At 40.0% G+C, this 17705-nt stretch overlaps 1 protein-coding gene across 1 annotated transcript in view; it reads left to right on the top strand.

The window, feature by feature from the left end:
• Nucleotides 1-16086, top strand: part of MSH4 (mutS homolog 4) — a 62113-nt gene extending 46027 nt beyond the window's left edge. The window contains exons 12-20 of the mRNA XM_050960909.1: nt 792-928; nt 1272-1375; nt 2227-2351; nt 3732-3932; nt 4135-4253; nt 8525-8653; nt 10217-10391; nt 13863-13951; nt 14615-16086. Coding sequence (XP_050816866.1) covers nt 792-928; nt 1272-1375; nt 2227-2351; nt 3732-3932; nt 4135-4253; nt 8525-8653; nt 10217-10391; nt 13863-13951; nt 14615-14806 — 1271 coding nt within the window. The 3' untranslated portion in view covers nt 14807-16086. The remainder of the gene's footprint in view (nt 1-791; nt 929-1271; nt 1376-2226; nt 2352-3731; nt 3933-4134; nt 4254-8524; nt 8654-10216; nt 10392-13862; nt 13952-14614) is intronic.
• Nucleotides 16087-17705: the final 1619 nt, after the last annotated feature.

The following is a 17705-nucleotide window of genomic DNA, read 5'->3' as shown; positions in this document are numbered from 1 at the left end:
TGTCCAACAGAGCCCATCTTCTCTACCTAACTATTTGCTGGTCTGTGTCTCTGGTGGTAGCAACTGTGGGAGGTTGAGCCAGCTCAGTGAGGAGTATGAATGCCAGTGAAACCTTGTTCAGCAGCATCCTCCTTTTCTCCCCACACAGCAGTACAACATCAGTATTTTTTTTCATCCACCCAAGCACCCGCACATGCCTGTACCCCACTCAGCAAAATTCAGAATTCCTATAATTTAGCAGCACCTTTCCTCCTGCCACCTAATAGTCCTCTGCATCTATCACCCTCCCAGGTGGGTGGGTTGGGGTTAGGATTTAGAAATGCAAAGGATTCTGAACTATGGAGTGAGTGGGAAAAGCTTGACAGCCCCAGATCTAAGCATTACGGTTACCTGTTGAGAAAGCAGGGTGAAACACATTGGCATGAAAGTGGATTCATCTGAAGCTTACTTCTCTGAGAAATCTTCCTTTCCAGCAAAAGGACAACCCACCCCTGAGATCCCCATGACAACGTATGAATATCTTTTAAAAGAACCTATGAATTCTCCTATTCTCACCTGGCACTTTTTGTCCACTAGTTTTATAAAGCTAGTGCTCTTATTTGAATGGTTTACCAAGCTCTTTCACCTCCACACAAGCCTCGTTTCAAGGTCCTAACAAGGCTGTCTAATTTACTGGAATTGGTATCTAGATATCCTCATGATGAATTTCCTACTCAGATAACACAATGAGTTTTATAGTATGTTAGAAAATATTTTAATTATGGCTGATTTCCCCCCCTCATATTACTTAGGAATGATAACACAGCTTGGAGAAAAATACAGCCTACCTTTGAAGTTGAGTTTCAGTTCTGCTCGTGGATTTTTTATCCAAATGAATGCAGAGTGTGCAGTATTACCTAATGGTCAGCTTCCTTCAGAATTTACAAAGGTATGTGTTCTGGACATGTTTTGTCATAAAATTAATGACTTCAGTGATATTACATAATAAATGAGGATAGAATTTATTTAACCCATATTCTTTTATACAGTGTGTTAAATGTCAATATGTGATATATTATTTGTGAGATAATATGAAATGTTATAAGGTTTCTATCATTCTGATATTTGCATTTTGTTTTCTTGTTTTTTCATGCTATTTTATTTAGGAAAAGTGAAATAAGGGAACAGTTTTGTCACTAGCTTTCCAGATTGTTCCTACTTTGTTTTCTGTAAATCTTTCTTTATGTGCGTTTATTTGAAATGTGTTACTTAAAGTTTTAATTTCCCTACAGATCACTAAAATGAAAAATGCATATAGCTTTACTTCAGCAGACTTAATTAAAATGAATGAAAGATGCCAGGAGTCTTTGAGAGAAATTTATCACATGACCTACTTGTAAGAACATTTCAAACTCTTTAATATTTGTGTTAACTTGATTTATTTGCCATATTAACAACTAGTTGTGAGGTTTTCTAATATATTTTCATTGGTAAATAATGGTGTCTTATAAAAGCACTCCAGATTGTAGAGAGTGAGTGTTCTTCATGAGAGAGCACATTAAAAGGCTAAATCTACATTATTCTGAATTATGATTAAAATTTATAGGGATTTATTCATAAAAAAGAAGAGTATCCATCACATTTATTAAACTTTTTGTAGAATATTATCAAAACAAAATGACACCATGAGTATAGCAATTTGTAGCCATTATTTCTATTAAGTATGCCTTTCATTTTAACCTTCAGTTTTTCCATAAATTATGCTTATAAAGGGATCCAAGGGCATATATTGTTCTCTTTTCTTCTAGATCACAAAAGCTAACATAGGCTATTTTTGGCTACATCTTCTTTTGGAGATCATGTGAACCCATTTTAAATATGAAGGACTCAAGAAACTGAAGAGTCACACTTTTTGGAGGACAAAGAACAACATTGGTTCCAAAAGTGTGTTTTTTAGAGTGAATTTTGCACATGCAGCTCCCTTTCAAGCAGTGGAAGTTGCATCTGCAAAGCTGATGGCAGAATTTGGCCTAGAAGTTGTTCCCCAATAACTTACTATGCTTTTTAGAAATTCACAGAATTGCCCATGTTTACAAATCTCTATGGCATTTATGTAATGCCTGTCATCCTCATATCTAAGTACCATATTGACATTATGAACTTAATAATTGCTTTATTGCTGTAAACTGTGTAAAGCAATAAAATATAGTAGTGTACAGTAACTAATTCAGAGCAGTCTGCTTGCAGGATAGTGTGTAAACTACTGAGTGAAATCTATGAACATATCCATTGCCTATACAAACTCTCTGACACTGTGTCAATGTTGGATATGTTGCTGTCATTTGCCCATGCCTGCACTCTTTCTGACTATGGTAAGTGTCTTTCTAAGAGATGGTAAATATAAATAAAAATGCTGGTAAAGCTACACCCCTGTCCCCCAATATTTATATAATAGTACCAGGTCTAGTTTGTGGCTCTTGTATTTATCTCTTCATATATTAGTCATCTATAGAACTAAAATTGGATTTCAGTTCAGTGTATGAATTACTTTTATAGCTTCACTTTTCCTACTTTTCTTTCCCTTTTTATTCACATATTCCTCCACTTGCTTCTGAACAGAAACTTGGCATGTTATCTGAGAATGGAGGGCTAAGATGTTATTTTTCTGTAATAAGATCATGAGGACTTGTATAAAAGATGTAATCTCTACCTGAAAACAGCCCATTAATTCCTCCAAGTATACTGTCTTTGCTGATTTGATAGCTATAGGTCAGGTCTTCTACATGGGAATATCCTTTCTGATTCTTCCACTCTTGCTCATGTTGAATAATCTCTTCTTTGTGAATAGTTCTTGTCACGGGGTGACTGACCTTTTAGAGAGAATTAGGGACAGTCTACCCATGACTAAGGTTGGTACGCCAGCCTTGGTGACTAATTGGTGGATTGGGAGCTAACTGATTGCCCAGGTGAGTGATTACTGCTCAGTTAGGGGATCACCTGATTTTAATAAAATTACCAGAACTCAGTATGGAGAGGAGGTCAGCAAAGAGCAGTGTTGGGGAAAAAAGACTCCTGATGACAGGAGACAGCAGGCAATAGAAAAGGGGGAGGGTGCCCACTCTGTTATGGGATAGACAAATGATACCTGAACCTCAGTTCCAGGGAGAAGAACTGGTTCACATCTTTATGCCATGTTAGCTAAAGCACTGGCAAGAGTTCTACCCAAGCTCCAGTGAGAACTGGGAAGGTGAAGGTGGTACCTCCAGCTCTGTGGAGGAGGATGGAGGGTTATTTTCTGTAAACAGTAGAAAGACTGTTCTGAACAGTACTCCATCTCCAGGGAGGAGGACTAGGAGCCTCATGATGCAGTCAAAATACAGAACTATGTAAGAGGGGTCTCCCAAATCTGGAGCTAGGAGTAGGATTAAAGGCTTGAGTGGAAGGTCTTTCCCTGTTTGGGATATTTGTTTCTGTTAATTAAAGGGAACTGCTTTAAGGCAAGCTTGTTTTGACTTATTTTGTAGATACAGGTTGGGGGAAACTGAGGCAGCACCTTGTCATGCTATGTCTGGCAGAGGAGTGAAGCCCCCAACTCAAGTAGCAAGATATTATTCAACAAGAGGAAGTGTAACAGACTCAGAGCTCTGCATGAGTCATTCTTATTTTATTTAAAAATTTAGCTTTTTAATAATTGTCATAGGTTTATTTTGTATTTAGTGCTTAACATTTCTTACAATTTTTTCTTGGTTTAGTTCGTCCAGAATTTACTGATACCTTAGCAATCAAGCAGGGATGGCATCCCATTCTTGAAAAGATATCTGTGGAAAAACCTATTTCTAATAACACGTATATCACAGAAGGCAGCAATTTTATCATTATTACAGGACCAAATATGAGTGGTAAATCAACTTATCTGAAACAGATTGCTCTCTGTCAAATTATGGCACAGATTGGTGAGCAACAGTTTACCTTATAAGTATTCTTTTACACTACTCATATTGTTTTCTACTGAAAATTTCATTATTTACTAAGTGGAAAACTGTGTTTCTAAAAATAAGATGAGATTTTATGTGTATTACACAAGGCCAATTTTTAGCTATAGTGTTACTACCAGTGATAACATAAGGTAACTTGTACTTTTATTTTATTTTACAGGTTCTTATGTCCCAGCAGAATATTCTTCTTTTAGAATTGCTGAGCAAATTTTCACTAGAATTGGTATGGATGATGACATAGAAACAAATTCATCGACATTCATGAAGGAAATGAAAGAGGTACAAGTTTAATTATTTTAGTATCAAGGGCCCTGATTAACATTAAGCTGGGACAGTTTACATTGGTTTATGGATATATATTTCATTGGCACTGAAGCACTTTTATTTTAGACAAGCACATGTCAGGGATAGTGTAGGAGTACTTGGTCCTGCCTCAGCACAGGGGCTGGGCTAGGTGACCTCTGAGGTCCCTTCCAGACCTACATTTCTATGATTCTGTGTACAAACAAAGCAGTCAAAGACAACTTGGCTTCTGTATCTCTCTTCCATATTGTACGTCATGAGGAGAGAAGCATCTTTTAGAAAGGTAGGTCCCAGGCCATTTAGGGTTTTACAGGTCAAAACCAGCATCAGAAAATCAACGCAGGAACTAATTGGCTGTCACTGTCAAGCACAGAACTTAACATAGTCTTGCGTGTTTTGTGAATCACAGTCTTAATGTGATTATGGGGAAAACAAACCTTTACTTAACAAGTGAATTTTGCATCAGTTTCAGTTTCCACATGAATTTAAGATGCATCCCTTCATTACAGTAGTCTAGTCTTGAGGTCATGCATCTGAAAGAAATGTTAACTACCGGATGGCTGTTTGTAGAGCGAAAGAAAGCTGTCTGGATGTTGCTGCTATATGATCCATTAGTTACTGTTCAGAGACTAATCAGAGGCAGGTGATGACAACCTTCTACCATGTGGTCTCCATTGTTATGTGCTAAAGCACAACCAATATTGTCAAATTGGCATCCGAACATCACCCAGTGAAGTCCCAGATTGAACAGCAATGGAAATAGTTACTCTGCAAAAAGTGACTCCATCCAGAGTCACTTAAGAGAATTGTAGACCCAGCTCTAAGAATTTGCCAGTTGAATGTTGAAGTTATTTACTAGCCTAAAAGCGACCAGCTAGCTCATGTTACATGAGACAACATGATTAACATCATTGCCCTGCAAGAAATGCAAGAACCACGCTGCCATATTGCTGGCTACAATCTCATCACCTACCTCCATCACCCAAAACACAGCCTTGAGACGTGCATCAAGCACAGCACTGAGGATTATGACACAATAGTTGCTAGGAGCAACTCTGGAACCTTCACCATCTCAGTAAGAATCATCAAGAGAAGAGTGTTTAATGTGCATAAACCACTGAATACAGACTTGTCTTCTCCCTCATTACCCACAGTCTGTTGCCTGGCTTATATATATGTCATTGATTTCAGTCGCCACCACACAATGTAGGACTATGCTAGTAACGATATTGTGGATGAGGCACTTGTGGAATTGTCATCAAATGAAGACACATACCTTCTTTTGTATGCAAAAGACACAGGCACTTTTCATTCTGCCCCTGGAACAGATACTGCAATCCAGATTTCTGTTTCATCACCGAAGACCAGTTGAAATCCCTCAGAATACGTCTAGCATTACTTTTGCTAATTTCTACACAGCTGGCATTGACTGCTGTTAATCCACATTGGGTTTGAACTCCAGTAGTCATGTCACTGCCCAAATGGCAATAGAAGTAAAGAAGAACCAAATAAATACCGCAACATCCCTGGCAGAGTCACTGATTCTAGCATGCCATCAAAGATGACTCAAGACAGTTGAAGATCAGGATTTCACTTACTCCAGCCACAAAGCTTGGCTAATTTTGCATTAGCTTGGGGTGGCGAACCCAGGGAAACGTCAAAAGCTGGTCCAATTGCAGCAAGGTATTGTTTTGGTGAGTATAGTAAAGACATGCCTGAATCTTGTACCCTACATGGCATTCTGCTCACCCAAGCAGTGACTCCCCCATCTATACTGCTATTTTTAGCACTGTAATGTCCTGCAACTGGCTCCCCACTGCTGGAGTTTTTCCAGTTGCAGGAAAATTCTCCAGCAGCAGGAAAAGGTTCTGGCAGCTTCCCACTGCTGGAGGATTTCCCTGCCACAGGAGCTGCTGGAGCCTTTGCCCCCCATTTAAGACTCCAGCACCAGAGAGCTATACCTACTAAACATGTCATGTGCAGTGTAGACAGAGGCTAAAACTGTGGTGTCAGCATATCATCTAACAATCGAAAAACTAGGGCAGAGCTGCACATGGATGTCTGTGATTAGAAGATAAAACTGCAAAATGTCTTGATGTGATGTTAGACCAAAGCCTCACATTCCGCTAGCCCAGGGATGGGCAAACTTTTTGGCCTGAGGGCCACACCGGGTTTTGGAAATTGTGTGGAGGGCCAGTTAGGGGAGGCTGTGCCTTCCCAAACAGCCAGGCATGGCCTGGCCCCTGCCCCCTATGCAACCCCCCCTGCTTCTTGCCCCCTGATGTCCCCCCCCTTCCGGACTCCTGCCCCATCCAACTTCCCCATTCCCTGATGGCCCCCCCGGGACCCTTGCCCCATTCACCACCCCGCTCCCTGTCCCCTGACTGATCCCAGAACCCCTGCCCCGACTGTCCCCCGCCGCCCCATCCAACCCCTCCTCTCATTTCTGACTGCCCCCCAGGACTCCTGCCCCATCCAACCACCCCCAGAACCCCTGCCTCTGACTGCCCTCCACCGCCCATCCAACCCACCCCCTCCTTCCTGACTGCCCCCCCGGGACCCCTGCCCCCATTCAACCCTTGTGGTCCCCACCCTCTGACTGCCCTGACCTCTATCCACATCCTTGCCCCCTGACCACCACCACCCCAAACTCCTCTGCCCTCTATCCAATCCCCTCACTCCCTGTCCCTTTACCAGTGCTCCAGCCACGCCACCCAGAGCACAAAGATGGGTTGGAGCCAGCCACGCCACCACGCAGCACAGAGACCGTGTCAGCACTAGCTCTGAACTAGCATCTGAAAAATATCTATGACAAAATAAAGATGTGTGTAAACCCCATCCATAAGCTGTGAGCAGCAACCTGGGGAGCCAATGCAGAAACTCTACAAACCTCTTCACTAGCCTTTTTCTACTCTGCCACAGAATACTGCTGACCTGTCTAGACACACCATTTGTCAATTCTCAACTAAACACCATCATGCATGTCATTACAGACACAGTAAAATCAATGTCACAACCATGGCTTCCCATACTGGCACACATCAGCCCACTCCAAATTCGTTGCTACATGAAGGAACAAGGATTTTCCAATATATGAATACCTAAATAATATATCAAGATTCCAACTCAAATCCAGAGAGCTTTTTTGGCTTGCAGCGCAAGAGTTCGAAGACTCGGGGTTCTCCCATGAAGTCAGTGGCGAGCAAGGTGAAAGGACACTAGTGTTCCATGCAAACACCTGATCAAGGACTCAACTGAACAACCCACTGGCTTTTCACTCACATGAAAATATGCTACACTTTGAACTGAATGTGCTGATACACAATTCTATTTGTGAGTGCAGAAACAGACTTCAAGCTATGAAACACGTTATCAACTCGTGTCCCAAATAATCATATATCAGTAGTATTTCTTCCATCTACTCTGCGTCACCTGAAGCAATCAATTGGATTGCCAACTTAAATCTGGACAGCTAACGATACTGTTTTTAAGCCATATGAAAGAAGAAGAGTTTAACCAGACCTCCATATTGCAAACAGGTATTAGTAACTAGGACAACTGGACTTCTCAGGAAGCAGGGCAGAAAAATAATACCAGTAAGTTATTTTTTAAAACTTTTCTAAAATAGGCCTGCTATCAAATAAGGCAGAAAACCCCACAACCATCCTTTTCTCTACCTGTAGCTCCTTTCTACAATGCCCTCCAAACTTTCTATCTTGCCTGCCATCTTCTCTTTTTTTCTTCAAGATTTTCAATGTGGGTTTTGGACTTTAAGACCTGCTCCCCAACCAGTAAGCTGGAGATGAGCAGGAAGATCTAAGAATTATTCATAATAGCTTTTCTCTAAATCATGTCACCGTTTTAAGTCCAGTATCTCTGAAACCATTCCAACAGGAGTAGAAATCACTGTTCCATTGGACATCTTGATGCTTCATTAGGTATTGTACCTTAAATTATTGTTGGGCCATATCTAACTGTTGCTAGTACTCCACCTGAGACCTCATTTTGAGGAAAAATTACATATTTAGAGAGAAAGAGGCAAACACTTTTGTGGCAAGATGTTTTGTTTGTTTTAAAATGCCAGCTGTTTGGAAGCTGCTCAGAGGTGAAAGCCATGGATCTTCTGAAAGATTATGTTCTTTACTCACATTATCAGTGGACTTTTTGTTGGTTTGTTTGGTTTTTCAGGTGCGGGGGTGGAGATTGAAAAATATACTGCTAGAGATAACAAAGTATTTTTTTCTTAGATAACATATATCATACAAAATGCTAATGACAAATCACTCATCATAATTGATGAACTTGGCAGAGGTACCAGCACTGAAGAAGGTATTGGCATTTGTTATTCAGTGTGTGAATATCTACTGAGTTTAAAGGTATTTTTTATATTTTTTAATAATTAGTCTCTAAAATTTGTAATTTTTTTCTCACGCAGACTTAAAATGGTACCAAATAAAAACATTTTCTCATACTCCAGTCTTCATTTTATGGACAATTCTGATCTAAGTAATACGGATACACTTACTGGGATTTACGGATAAAAAAAGAGATTGATCAATAGATAAGAATAAGGACAAGGATGCCATACTTCCTGCCCTTCTAGTACTTGTCCTATTCTTATCCCATCCCATTCTAACCACACGATCATCCCTTGAACACACTCCTTCTAACCCTTGGCTCCATTCATGTTCCTTCCTGTTCTTTCCTTTGGCCAAGACTCTGCCTTGACTTTTACAATTTGCAGTGACTATACCAAGAATGAGACTGACAATATCCCTAAAGTAGCTGTATGGTAATTGGTTCTAGGAGAATCCTGCAGTATTTGGTTCATGAAATGAACCCTTCTGTTTGTCTTTCTGTGTTGAAAGCAAATTAACTAACCTCTTCGGTTTTGCTTGGAAATTAGCGTTTATATACCTAAATCTCCAAAGGGAACTCCCCCAACTGGCTGCTCCTTTTCCATAATTTGTTGGGATCCTCCACCTCCAATCTTCCTTAACTTAAAGGTGCGTAGACAAGGTGGCTTATCAAGAGAAATAGAAATCGCCTTTAAGTGGGGAGGAAACTCCAATTATTTCCTAGCTATTAACTTCAGCATGTTGTCAAACTTTTGCAGACCTGGACATAGGCTGGACTCTTACCCGGGCTTATTTTGGAATACTTTTGCAGATTGGTTTGAAATGTTCAAATATTTCTCATAGTTTTAGCTGAAGGATAATATATAATATCAGAATGTTCGGGCAATTTTGTGTACATTCTTGACAGTAATTTTGATAAAATAGTATGAAAGTTAGGAAATTCTGTATTAGTGGCTACATTTATATATTCCATTGGGAAAGGGGTCAGATAATCCAGGTTGGGAAGATCTGTTGAGTCATCCAGTCCGTCTCCGTGCCAGAAAAGGATTGTATCCTAAATTCATGTTACTGTTTATTCCCAGTCTAGTTTAAAATATGTCATGTATTGACACTTCCATTGCTCCTCTTATGAGATTGTTCCATAGCCTAAAAGGTGTCTCATGTGTTTTTCTGATATACAGTCTAAATGGTCCATTTTTGTTATATCATTAGGTTGATTAAATGTATTATGTTCAGCAAACAGTATCACTTAATTTAAAAATGAAAGGGCTCATTTAATATATTTTTGAAACTGCTTTAAAACTGCCTATATTTGGAGCTTTCTTTGATATTTTGCTATAATCATGCCCATGTTTACAGTACCAAAGAAATAGATCTCTTCATTCAATTTAATATTTTTTAGTAATTTCAGGGCATTTTTTCAAAGCAATGCACGCAGATTTAGCCATCAATGAAAGTCATATTGCTAAACCCTATGCCCACTTTGAAAATATATATTTAACCTTATTTTGCTTAATTATAATGAATTATGAAGGATTACTTAATATGTTATAATATTTCCTTTTCTGTTGCCTAATTTAGGCATTTACTCTATTTGCTACACATTTCCTGGAACTGTGTCACATAGATGCTTTATATCCCAATGTGGAAAACAACCATTTTGAAGTGCAACACGTGAGAAACGGTGCTGGAAATAAGGAAAAAATTACTTATACTTACATACTTTCGAAAGGACACACAGAGGAAAAAAACTATGGTAATGGACTTCAGTATTGATATTAATAAAAAGTACAGAAGCTATATTAAACTATTAGGGTCTAACATTCCTACTATCCACTGACAGATCACTCCATATTGTGAATAATTTTTTACATAGTAACTTACAGGTTCAGCGGTGGCCTAGAAGAACTTCATCATGCCACTGAAGATGCCATCGCTTGGCTAGACGACTATGCACATGCTAAATAAAAAAACAGGTTAAAATACTGTTCCATTTATTTTTGTATTTTAAATAGTTGTGTAATAAGGTAGTTATTTTGTGTCCACAGTATGAAAAACTTAATTGTCTAATAAAATGATCTTTCTGCTCTAAGACTTCACCTGGAATCTTCAATTGGTTGAGAACACAGTGACTTTAGATGGGTCACTCTGAGCACATAGTAGCTGTACTGAGTGCTCTGCACTGGTTTCCTGTTTGATTATGGGAGCAATTCAAGGGGCTGTGAGATAGTCTTAAATGGATGCCTGCACATTCAAGACTTATTTGAGAGCTGCCTCTTTTGTCTTTGCTCATATAGGATGATATAAAAGAATTAACTAAAAGTGTACCCATTTGGCTCATCCTAAATGAATGAAGTTTTATTAAAAATGATAAATTAATGTTCACAGATGGATGCCTCAGTTTATTTATGCAGAGAGGTGCTTTGTATCCTTTAAAATGTCAAAACTGTGTTCTGGGGAAAATGGGTTCATTTATCCTTTAAATTTAATATAAACTGTAGTGAAGCAGACTGTGTAACAGATTAAAACATGTTATTTATGTCTCATTGTCATCCATTCATTTCTTTATAGACCCATAATCCTTCAGGGAGTGAAAAGAATCCACATAATGTTTCTGAGGGCTGGTCTACACTACCTCTTATGTTGATATAACTTATGTCACTCAGGGATGTAAAAAAGACACCCCCCTGAGCGATGCAGGTTACACTGACACAAGTGTCGTATGGGCAGCAGTACAGCAGTGGGAGACGCTCTCCTGCCCACATAGTTACCACCTTTCGCGGAGGTGGAGTAATTATGTTGATGGGAGAGCTCTCTCCTGTCGGCATAGTGTGTCTTCACCAGACATGCTACAGTGGAGCAGCTGCATCAATGCAGTTGCGCTGATGTGGTGCTTCTAGTGTAGACTAGGTATAAATGCTAGATTTTGTAGTTGATCCCTGATTTAGCTGATTTAATCAATAGGGAGTTGTCTCACAACACACAATTTTTACAAGTCTGAGATAGCCGAAGACTATAAATTATTTGAGTTAAAGTTAGAATTAATTTAATATAAAATGTTCCTTCTAAGCCTTTATCAAAATTTCACTGCTAATTTGCCTCACATTGGTAACACAAGGCCAGTTTTGGGGATTTTTTACAAAATGAATTCTGAAGAATTATACATAGATTATAGGACTGCAAGAATTCATGTCCCCCACAGATTTCTTTGCTTCCCCACAGAAAAATGACTTTCTGACAGGGAAGAGCAGTCACACACCACTCCCTAGCTGTGCAGGTACATTGCTTCAGGCACCCAGAGCAGCTGGCAGAGAGGTAAATCACCACAGGGCTGGGGACACCCCAGCCAGTGGCTTCTACCCTAAACCAGGATCAGCTGCTAGTCCCGGCTGGGCTGGAAGGAAGCAGGAGAGGATGGGACTTCCTCTTCCCCAGAAACTTCCCTCAGCTGCAGGAAGCTCAGCATCCTCCCCTGCTTCCTGCTCCCATCACTCCTCAGCTGGGGTGGGGAGGGGTCACTGTACAGGGAGCTGCTCCCCATCCACCCAACCCCCGTGCGTCTGGACCTCCTGTACCCAGACATCCTTGCACCCAGACCACCCCCACTGAGCTTCCTGCACTCAAACTCCCATCCTCTGGCCCCCAATAGCTGCACCCAGACCTCCACTCCACCAAGCCCTAGTCCCCCAGAACCCAGACCCCCCGTACTGAGACCCCCCCCCACATCCAGACCCCTCTGCTGAGCCCTAACCACTTTCACCTGGAAGCCCGTGCAGAGTCCCATTGCCCTGCACATGGAAGCCCCCCAGTGAGCCTCTGTGCATCCAGATCCCCTCACACCTAGACCCCCAACTGAGCTGCCTGCACCCAGATTGTCCCACACAGAATCTTCTCACCTCACACCTGGATCCCCCCCACACTGAGTCTCTCCACACTTGGATCTTGCCTGGTTGAGCCTGCCTGCCCCACACCTGGTGCATCTGGTGCAGAGGGCAGGGCCCCAGGGTGTTTCTGGGGCAAGCCCAGGCCTTGTGCTGTGTCAGGGTCGGGTGCAGCCTCACCGCTGAGTCTGTGTCCCGGGAAGTGGGGAGGCTGCAGAGTGATCTCCCACCTTCAGCTGGTGGCTTGTGAGCCCCACTGCTATGCTGTAGCCTCTGCATTTATTTATTGACAAAACTTGCAGAATTTTTGCAGAATTTTAAACTGTGTGCAGAGTTTTTAATTTTTTGGTGCAAAATGCCCTCAGGAGTAGTGTTCAGTTGAGGCACCTGGTCTGCCAGCATTACTGGGGGATTTAAGGACTCCTAGGAGCCTTGCTGTTTCCTCTCAGCTTTCAGGGGAGGCAGAAGCATGCAGCCCAGCTATTGAAAAGAGAAGCTGTTCAGCAGCTGTTGGATAGGGTTAGGTCTCAAGTTCTCCTAGACCAGTTAAGGGATGGAGGAAGAATCAAACATCACACTTTAGGGAGCAGGACAGGCATCAGTGATACTCTGTCCCTCTTCCCAAAGACAAATGGCTCATCGGGTGAGAGACGGGAACACACAGAGTCTCAATCATTTTCACTGATCCTGGAAACCAGCCACTCAAATTCTGCTCTCCACCTCGTTCTCCTCACTGAGTAAGGCTCCTTCTGTCTAGGGTTGTCATCTCCGAAGTACAAAAAAACAGGCCATCCAAGATGATGTCCTGAGCCCATAAAAATGTATGACTGACAGCGTGTATTGATCACCCTTACAGATTTCCTGGGACATTATCTGTTGGATCAGAATTAAGTGAAGGCTGCTAAACCCACTTCCCAACTTTTGTTCTCCAATCCTCTTAGTGGGGGATTCTTCTTCCTACTCTGTAGACTTTGCCCCTCCTTCAGTAATGGAAAAAGAGCTGCCTATTCACAACCCTAGTATTACAGCTGACGCATCTGAGCATGAGAAGTTAGTGACATCAGCAGTTAGCTTGTGTCATAATACCTATTGTGATTACACAGAATATATATGTTTTAGAGTAGGCATCACTACAGACCCTGAGTAACTTGATTTAATCTTTGCTCTCCATAAGTCGGACTGCTATGAAAATTATTGAGTGCAAATACAGAGGAGAGGAAACGTATAGGGGAATTAAATAAAAATACTTTTTGAAAAATTTCATTTTAGAGTGACATTTTGATTAAGGTAAGTATTCATTCTGACACAGACGGGTGAAGGACTACTTCATATTTTTTTATATTTAGGATTAAAAGCTGCAGAAGTTTCTTCTCTACCGCCATCAATAATTTTGGATGCAAAGGAGATCACAACTCATATTGCTAGACAAATTTTGGTATGTAGTAGTAATTTGCAGTAGTTAAATTATAGTCTTATAAAACACATACCTTCGATATATTCTCATGTATTGTCTATTGTTTGATAAAATGTAAGTAGCTCAGTGATATATTAGAGAGGTACATAAATATGGCACATAAAAATAAGATCTAATGATACAGGGCAACTGTGTTACTGGTTATTGAGAATTTTTAAAGAAAATCAGTTTTACTTTTAACAAATTTGCTAATAAAATGACTGCAAGAAAGGGAGAGAAGGATTTTATTTTATTTCATTTTATTTTCAAAAAGCTTCTTTATTCCATGAACTGTTGCGAAAAATAAATAAATCTGTAATTTATATAATCTTTGTAACCTTAATTCACCAGAATTTTACAGACTAAGAAGCTGTTCGTAGGATAGATTTCAAATGGATTTCTCAGTTCATTCTGGTGTTAGGTCAAGAAACTAGACATTATGTTTTTGGGAGCGGTTTTAATGGGTTTTATTGAAGAGCGCTGTCATTACTATTATGAAGTACGAGACGTAGTCCTAGATAGAATCTGCAAATGGTATATCAGCAGACTCAGATATGGGACAGGCAGAAAACAGCCAACATTACTACTTCAATAAATGAATATCTATGTTCACATTTTAATGTATGTGTTTATTTTTAAGAACAGCAAAAGCAAAGAACCACTCCTGAGACATTAAGACAGAGGGCTGTATACCATCTAGCAACAAGGCTGGTTCAGACTGCAAGGAACTCTCGATTGGATCCAGACAGTTTGCGAATATTCTTGAAAGGCCTGAAAAAAAAGTATGAAGCTGATTGTCCTGTGTCTGGACAAGCACAAACTGAAGATGGACAGTAATTTATAGCTTACACTGATGGACTAATTTATTTGGTGAGGGCCAAAATATTCATTTTCTGTATCACTGACATGTAATATTTTTTATTTTTTAAAATCTTTGATTCTCATCATAAATTATATTCACTATTGAAGCATCACATTCCCTATATGTGGGTATAAATAGTTATTCCTCTGAAGAATTTTTTTTGGAGCAAATTTTAAACAGAAGCATTTATTTTGTATAAATAGTATAACTATGAAACAATTTTTTTCCATATGACTCTTGATATGTCAGTGATGGCCAAAAGTCCCTATATTTTTAAAAACAGCAAAAGCAAGGAGGTTCTGAAGAGACTGAGGGTAGGGGCCCCACTCCATTTTGCTAGTGATTGGTGGAGACACTACTCCAACTCTTCTCTAGCAACAGAGGATGGTGAAAGGTTTATTTCAAAATAGAAAATTAACCCTTTTACAGAGTCTGTCAGTACACCTCTCCACCTCCTGGAGCTGGATTAAATCCTTCTAAGAAGCATGGCCCCAGTGTGGAGAGAAGGAATGGATCAAACCAAAGAAAGGGAATTGTGGTAGGCAGACAACTTATTTGCTCTTCCTGGATATAACTCCCTGGAAAATGAGGTGTTGTTCTGGCCTTCCACCAAATGATACCTATCTGTGGAATAGGTCAGTCAACAGCAAAGCCAGCATCCTTGGCCTTTTTACAGAAAATTGCACATACATTGACATGGTTAAGCTTTTAGCATTCCTGTTGCCTAAACATTAAAGGAATCTCATTAACATTAAAACTACATTTGACTGAACATGCTTTTCATGTACTACAGTTGCAAGCAACATCTAAGATTAATTCTCTATAATTATGACAAAGACTAGAAAAAGTATTATTTCAGCTCTGTCTTTTCTGTTTGTTTTTTCGTGCATTTGACAACACTTTAGTCACTTCACTCGAATGTAGATGGCTAGTTTTTCTGTCTAGTGTCATGCAGTGATATATTGACATCACCTATTAGCCAGAGGCAGGGCATTTACCACACCTCTGGAAATAATTTTGGCTGAAGGTGGCCAAATTTAAGGTCCAATCACAGCTCTGAGTTGGGACCAGTCAGGATCTCCCTCCACCTCAGTGGAAGCTCCAGGAGGGATTCCCTTTAATCTTGTGCCCACCTTCTCTTTAAGCAACCAAGTGGGGGCACAAACTAGCCTATAAAAAGTTAATTAAACTATTCATACTTTAAGGATTTATTTAAGTGTTTGTATAAATTTAATAAATAGCCTTTTCTAAATTACAGTCATTTACTTTTTTCTTGGGCATATTTTATTTTCACATATTTAAAAAGTATCAAGAGAAAAAACTTTTTAAACTGTTTCCAAGGTTTCCTTTTCAAGAGTGTCTCCTGCCATAGCTGTGTCAATTACAAAACGAAATGAAAGACACAGCATTTTGGTTGAAGGCAGTTTGCAGCAAAGACTTCACAATCCCCAGGGGCTTCCAGTGATTTTACATTGATTTTTAAATCAGTTGAAAACACTGCCAATACATTTTTTCTCCAATGTTTTCCCTCTCTTTTATGGATTATTATTATTCACAGAACTCCCAAAATGTGATAGACACTTTACATAGACATGACTGGTCTCTGCTCCAAAGAGTTTACAACTGAAACTGAAGATGCAGACAAAAATGAGAGTAAGGAAGTAACAAAGAAAATTAATTCTTGCCCACCTGTCCCAACAATATTCCCACTGAACTGTTCTCTATCTTATCATTTTTAATCTCTTATTATATGTGGAGATTGTAAGGATGCTTCAAGGCAAGGCTGCCTAACACTTTCTATTATAAGACTTTTTTTTTCAGTTGCTTATAACTTTGCCAAACTTTAGGCTGAAATTTCTCATACTGGATGTCTGCCTCAGGTTGATTCTTTTTGGATCTTTATGGCAAAAATAGTTCAGCTGTTTCTCAGAACAAGGTTAGGGACATATAGATTGTTTTGCCCTCATTAAAAACATTCTTACAACTGTTTCAGTGTGAAGCTTCAGTACCTCCATGGTTTAGAGTAGGGACATGAAATTTGCTGAAGGGGCAAGTGTTGCCCGCATGTCAGGGAAGTGCATTTTTCTGTACCCATAAAAATATATCCAAATTTGGCATAATTATAGGTCTCTGAAAAACCAAGAATTCACACATGCTCAGTAGAGAATTGTTAGATTTTGGCAACTAAATTCTCTAAAGATTCCATCTGTTGCAAGTATGCTGCAGCCTGGGGCAGCAGGGGCTGAGAAGAACTTTTCTGTAATTGTGCCTCATGGCTGCCAGCATCCACTGTGGCACCAGACAGGAACGGAAATCTAGGGAAATGCTCTCACCTGTACTCGCAATGTTCCTGTGTTATTGCTTCCTCATGTGCTGATTCCTAGAATATCAGTTTCATGGGTAGTGTTAGTCTATAGAGTGTAACTTTTTAGCCATAACTGAACATTTTTATTCCAAGCTGAACACACAGAATTTGATGGCAAATTACTCAGTTCCTCGGAGGACAGATTGAAGGGAAAAGGCAATTAGGAAAGAGCTATTGACCTCCACATCTGTTTTTTTTCATAATGTAGCAGACAGTTTATGCAAAGGTTACTGCAGACACAGAGTCAAGGTCTCTAAATGACAAACCCAGTCTTATCTCTGTGGCCTTTCAGAATGATTAAAACTGGTTTTAGTCAATCCTATCTCTAACCACTATAAGCCACCCTCCTTTTCCAGAACCGGAGAGAGACTCCAAGATTTCTGATCACCAGTATTCTATTGCTAACTAGGAAATAGTTGCATAACCCACTGGGAAAATGCATGTTAAGTCCTCCTTCACTGGGTGGTCTGCAAAAGAGTTGTTACTCCTGTAGCTCAACAGTAAGGGTC

This window comes from Gopherus flavomarginatus, chromosome 7 (assembly GCF_025201925.1).
Source record: "Gopherus flavomarginatus isolate rGopFla2 chromosome 7, rGopFla2.mat.asm, whole genome shotgun sequence".
NCBI lineage: Eukaryota > Metazoa > Chordata > Testudines > Testudinidae > Gopherus > Gopherus flavomarginatus.
The sequence above is the reverse complement of the archived record's forward strand: the minus strand, read 5'-3'. Positions and strand labels throughout refer to the sequence as shown.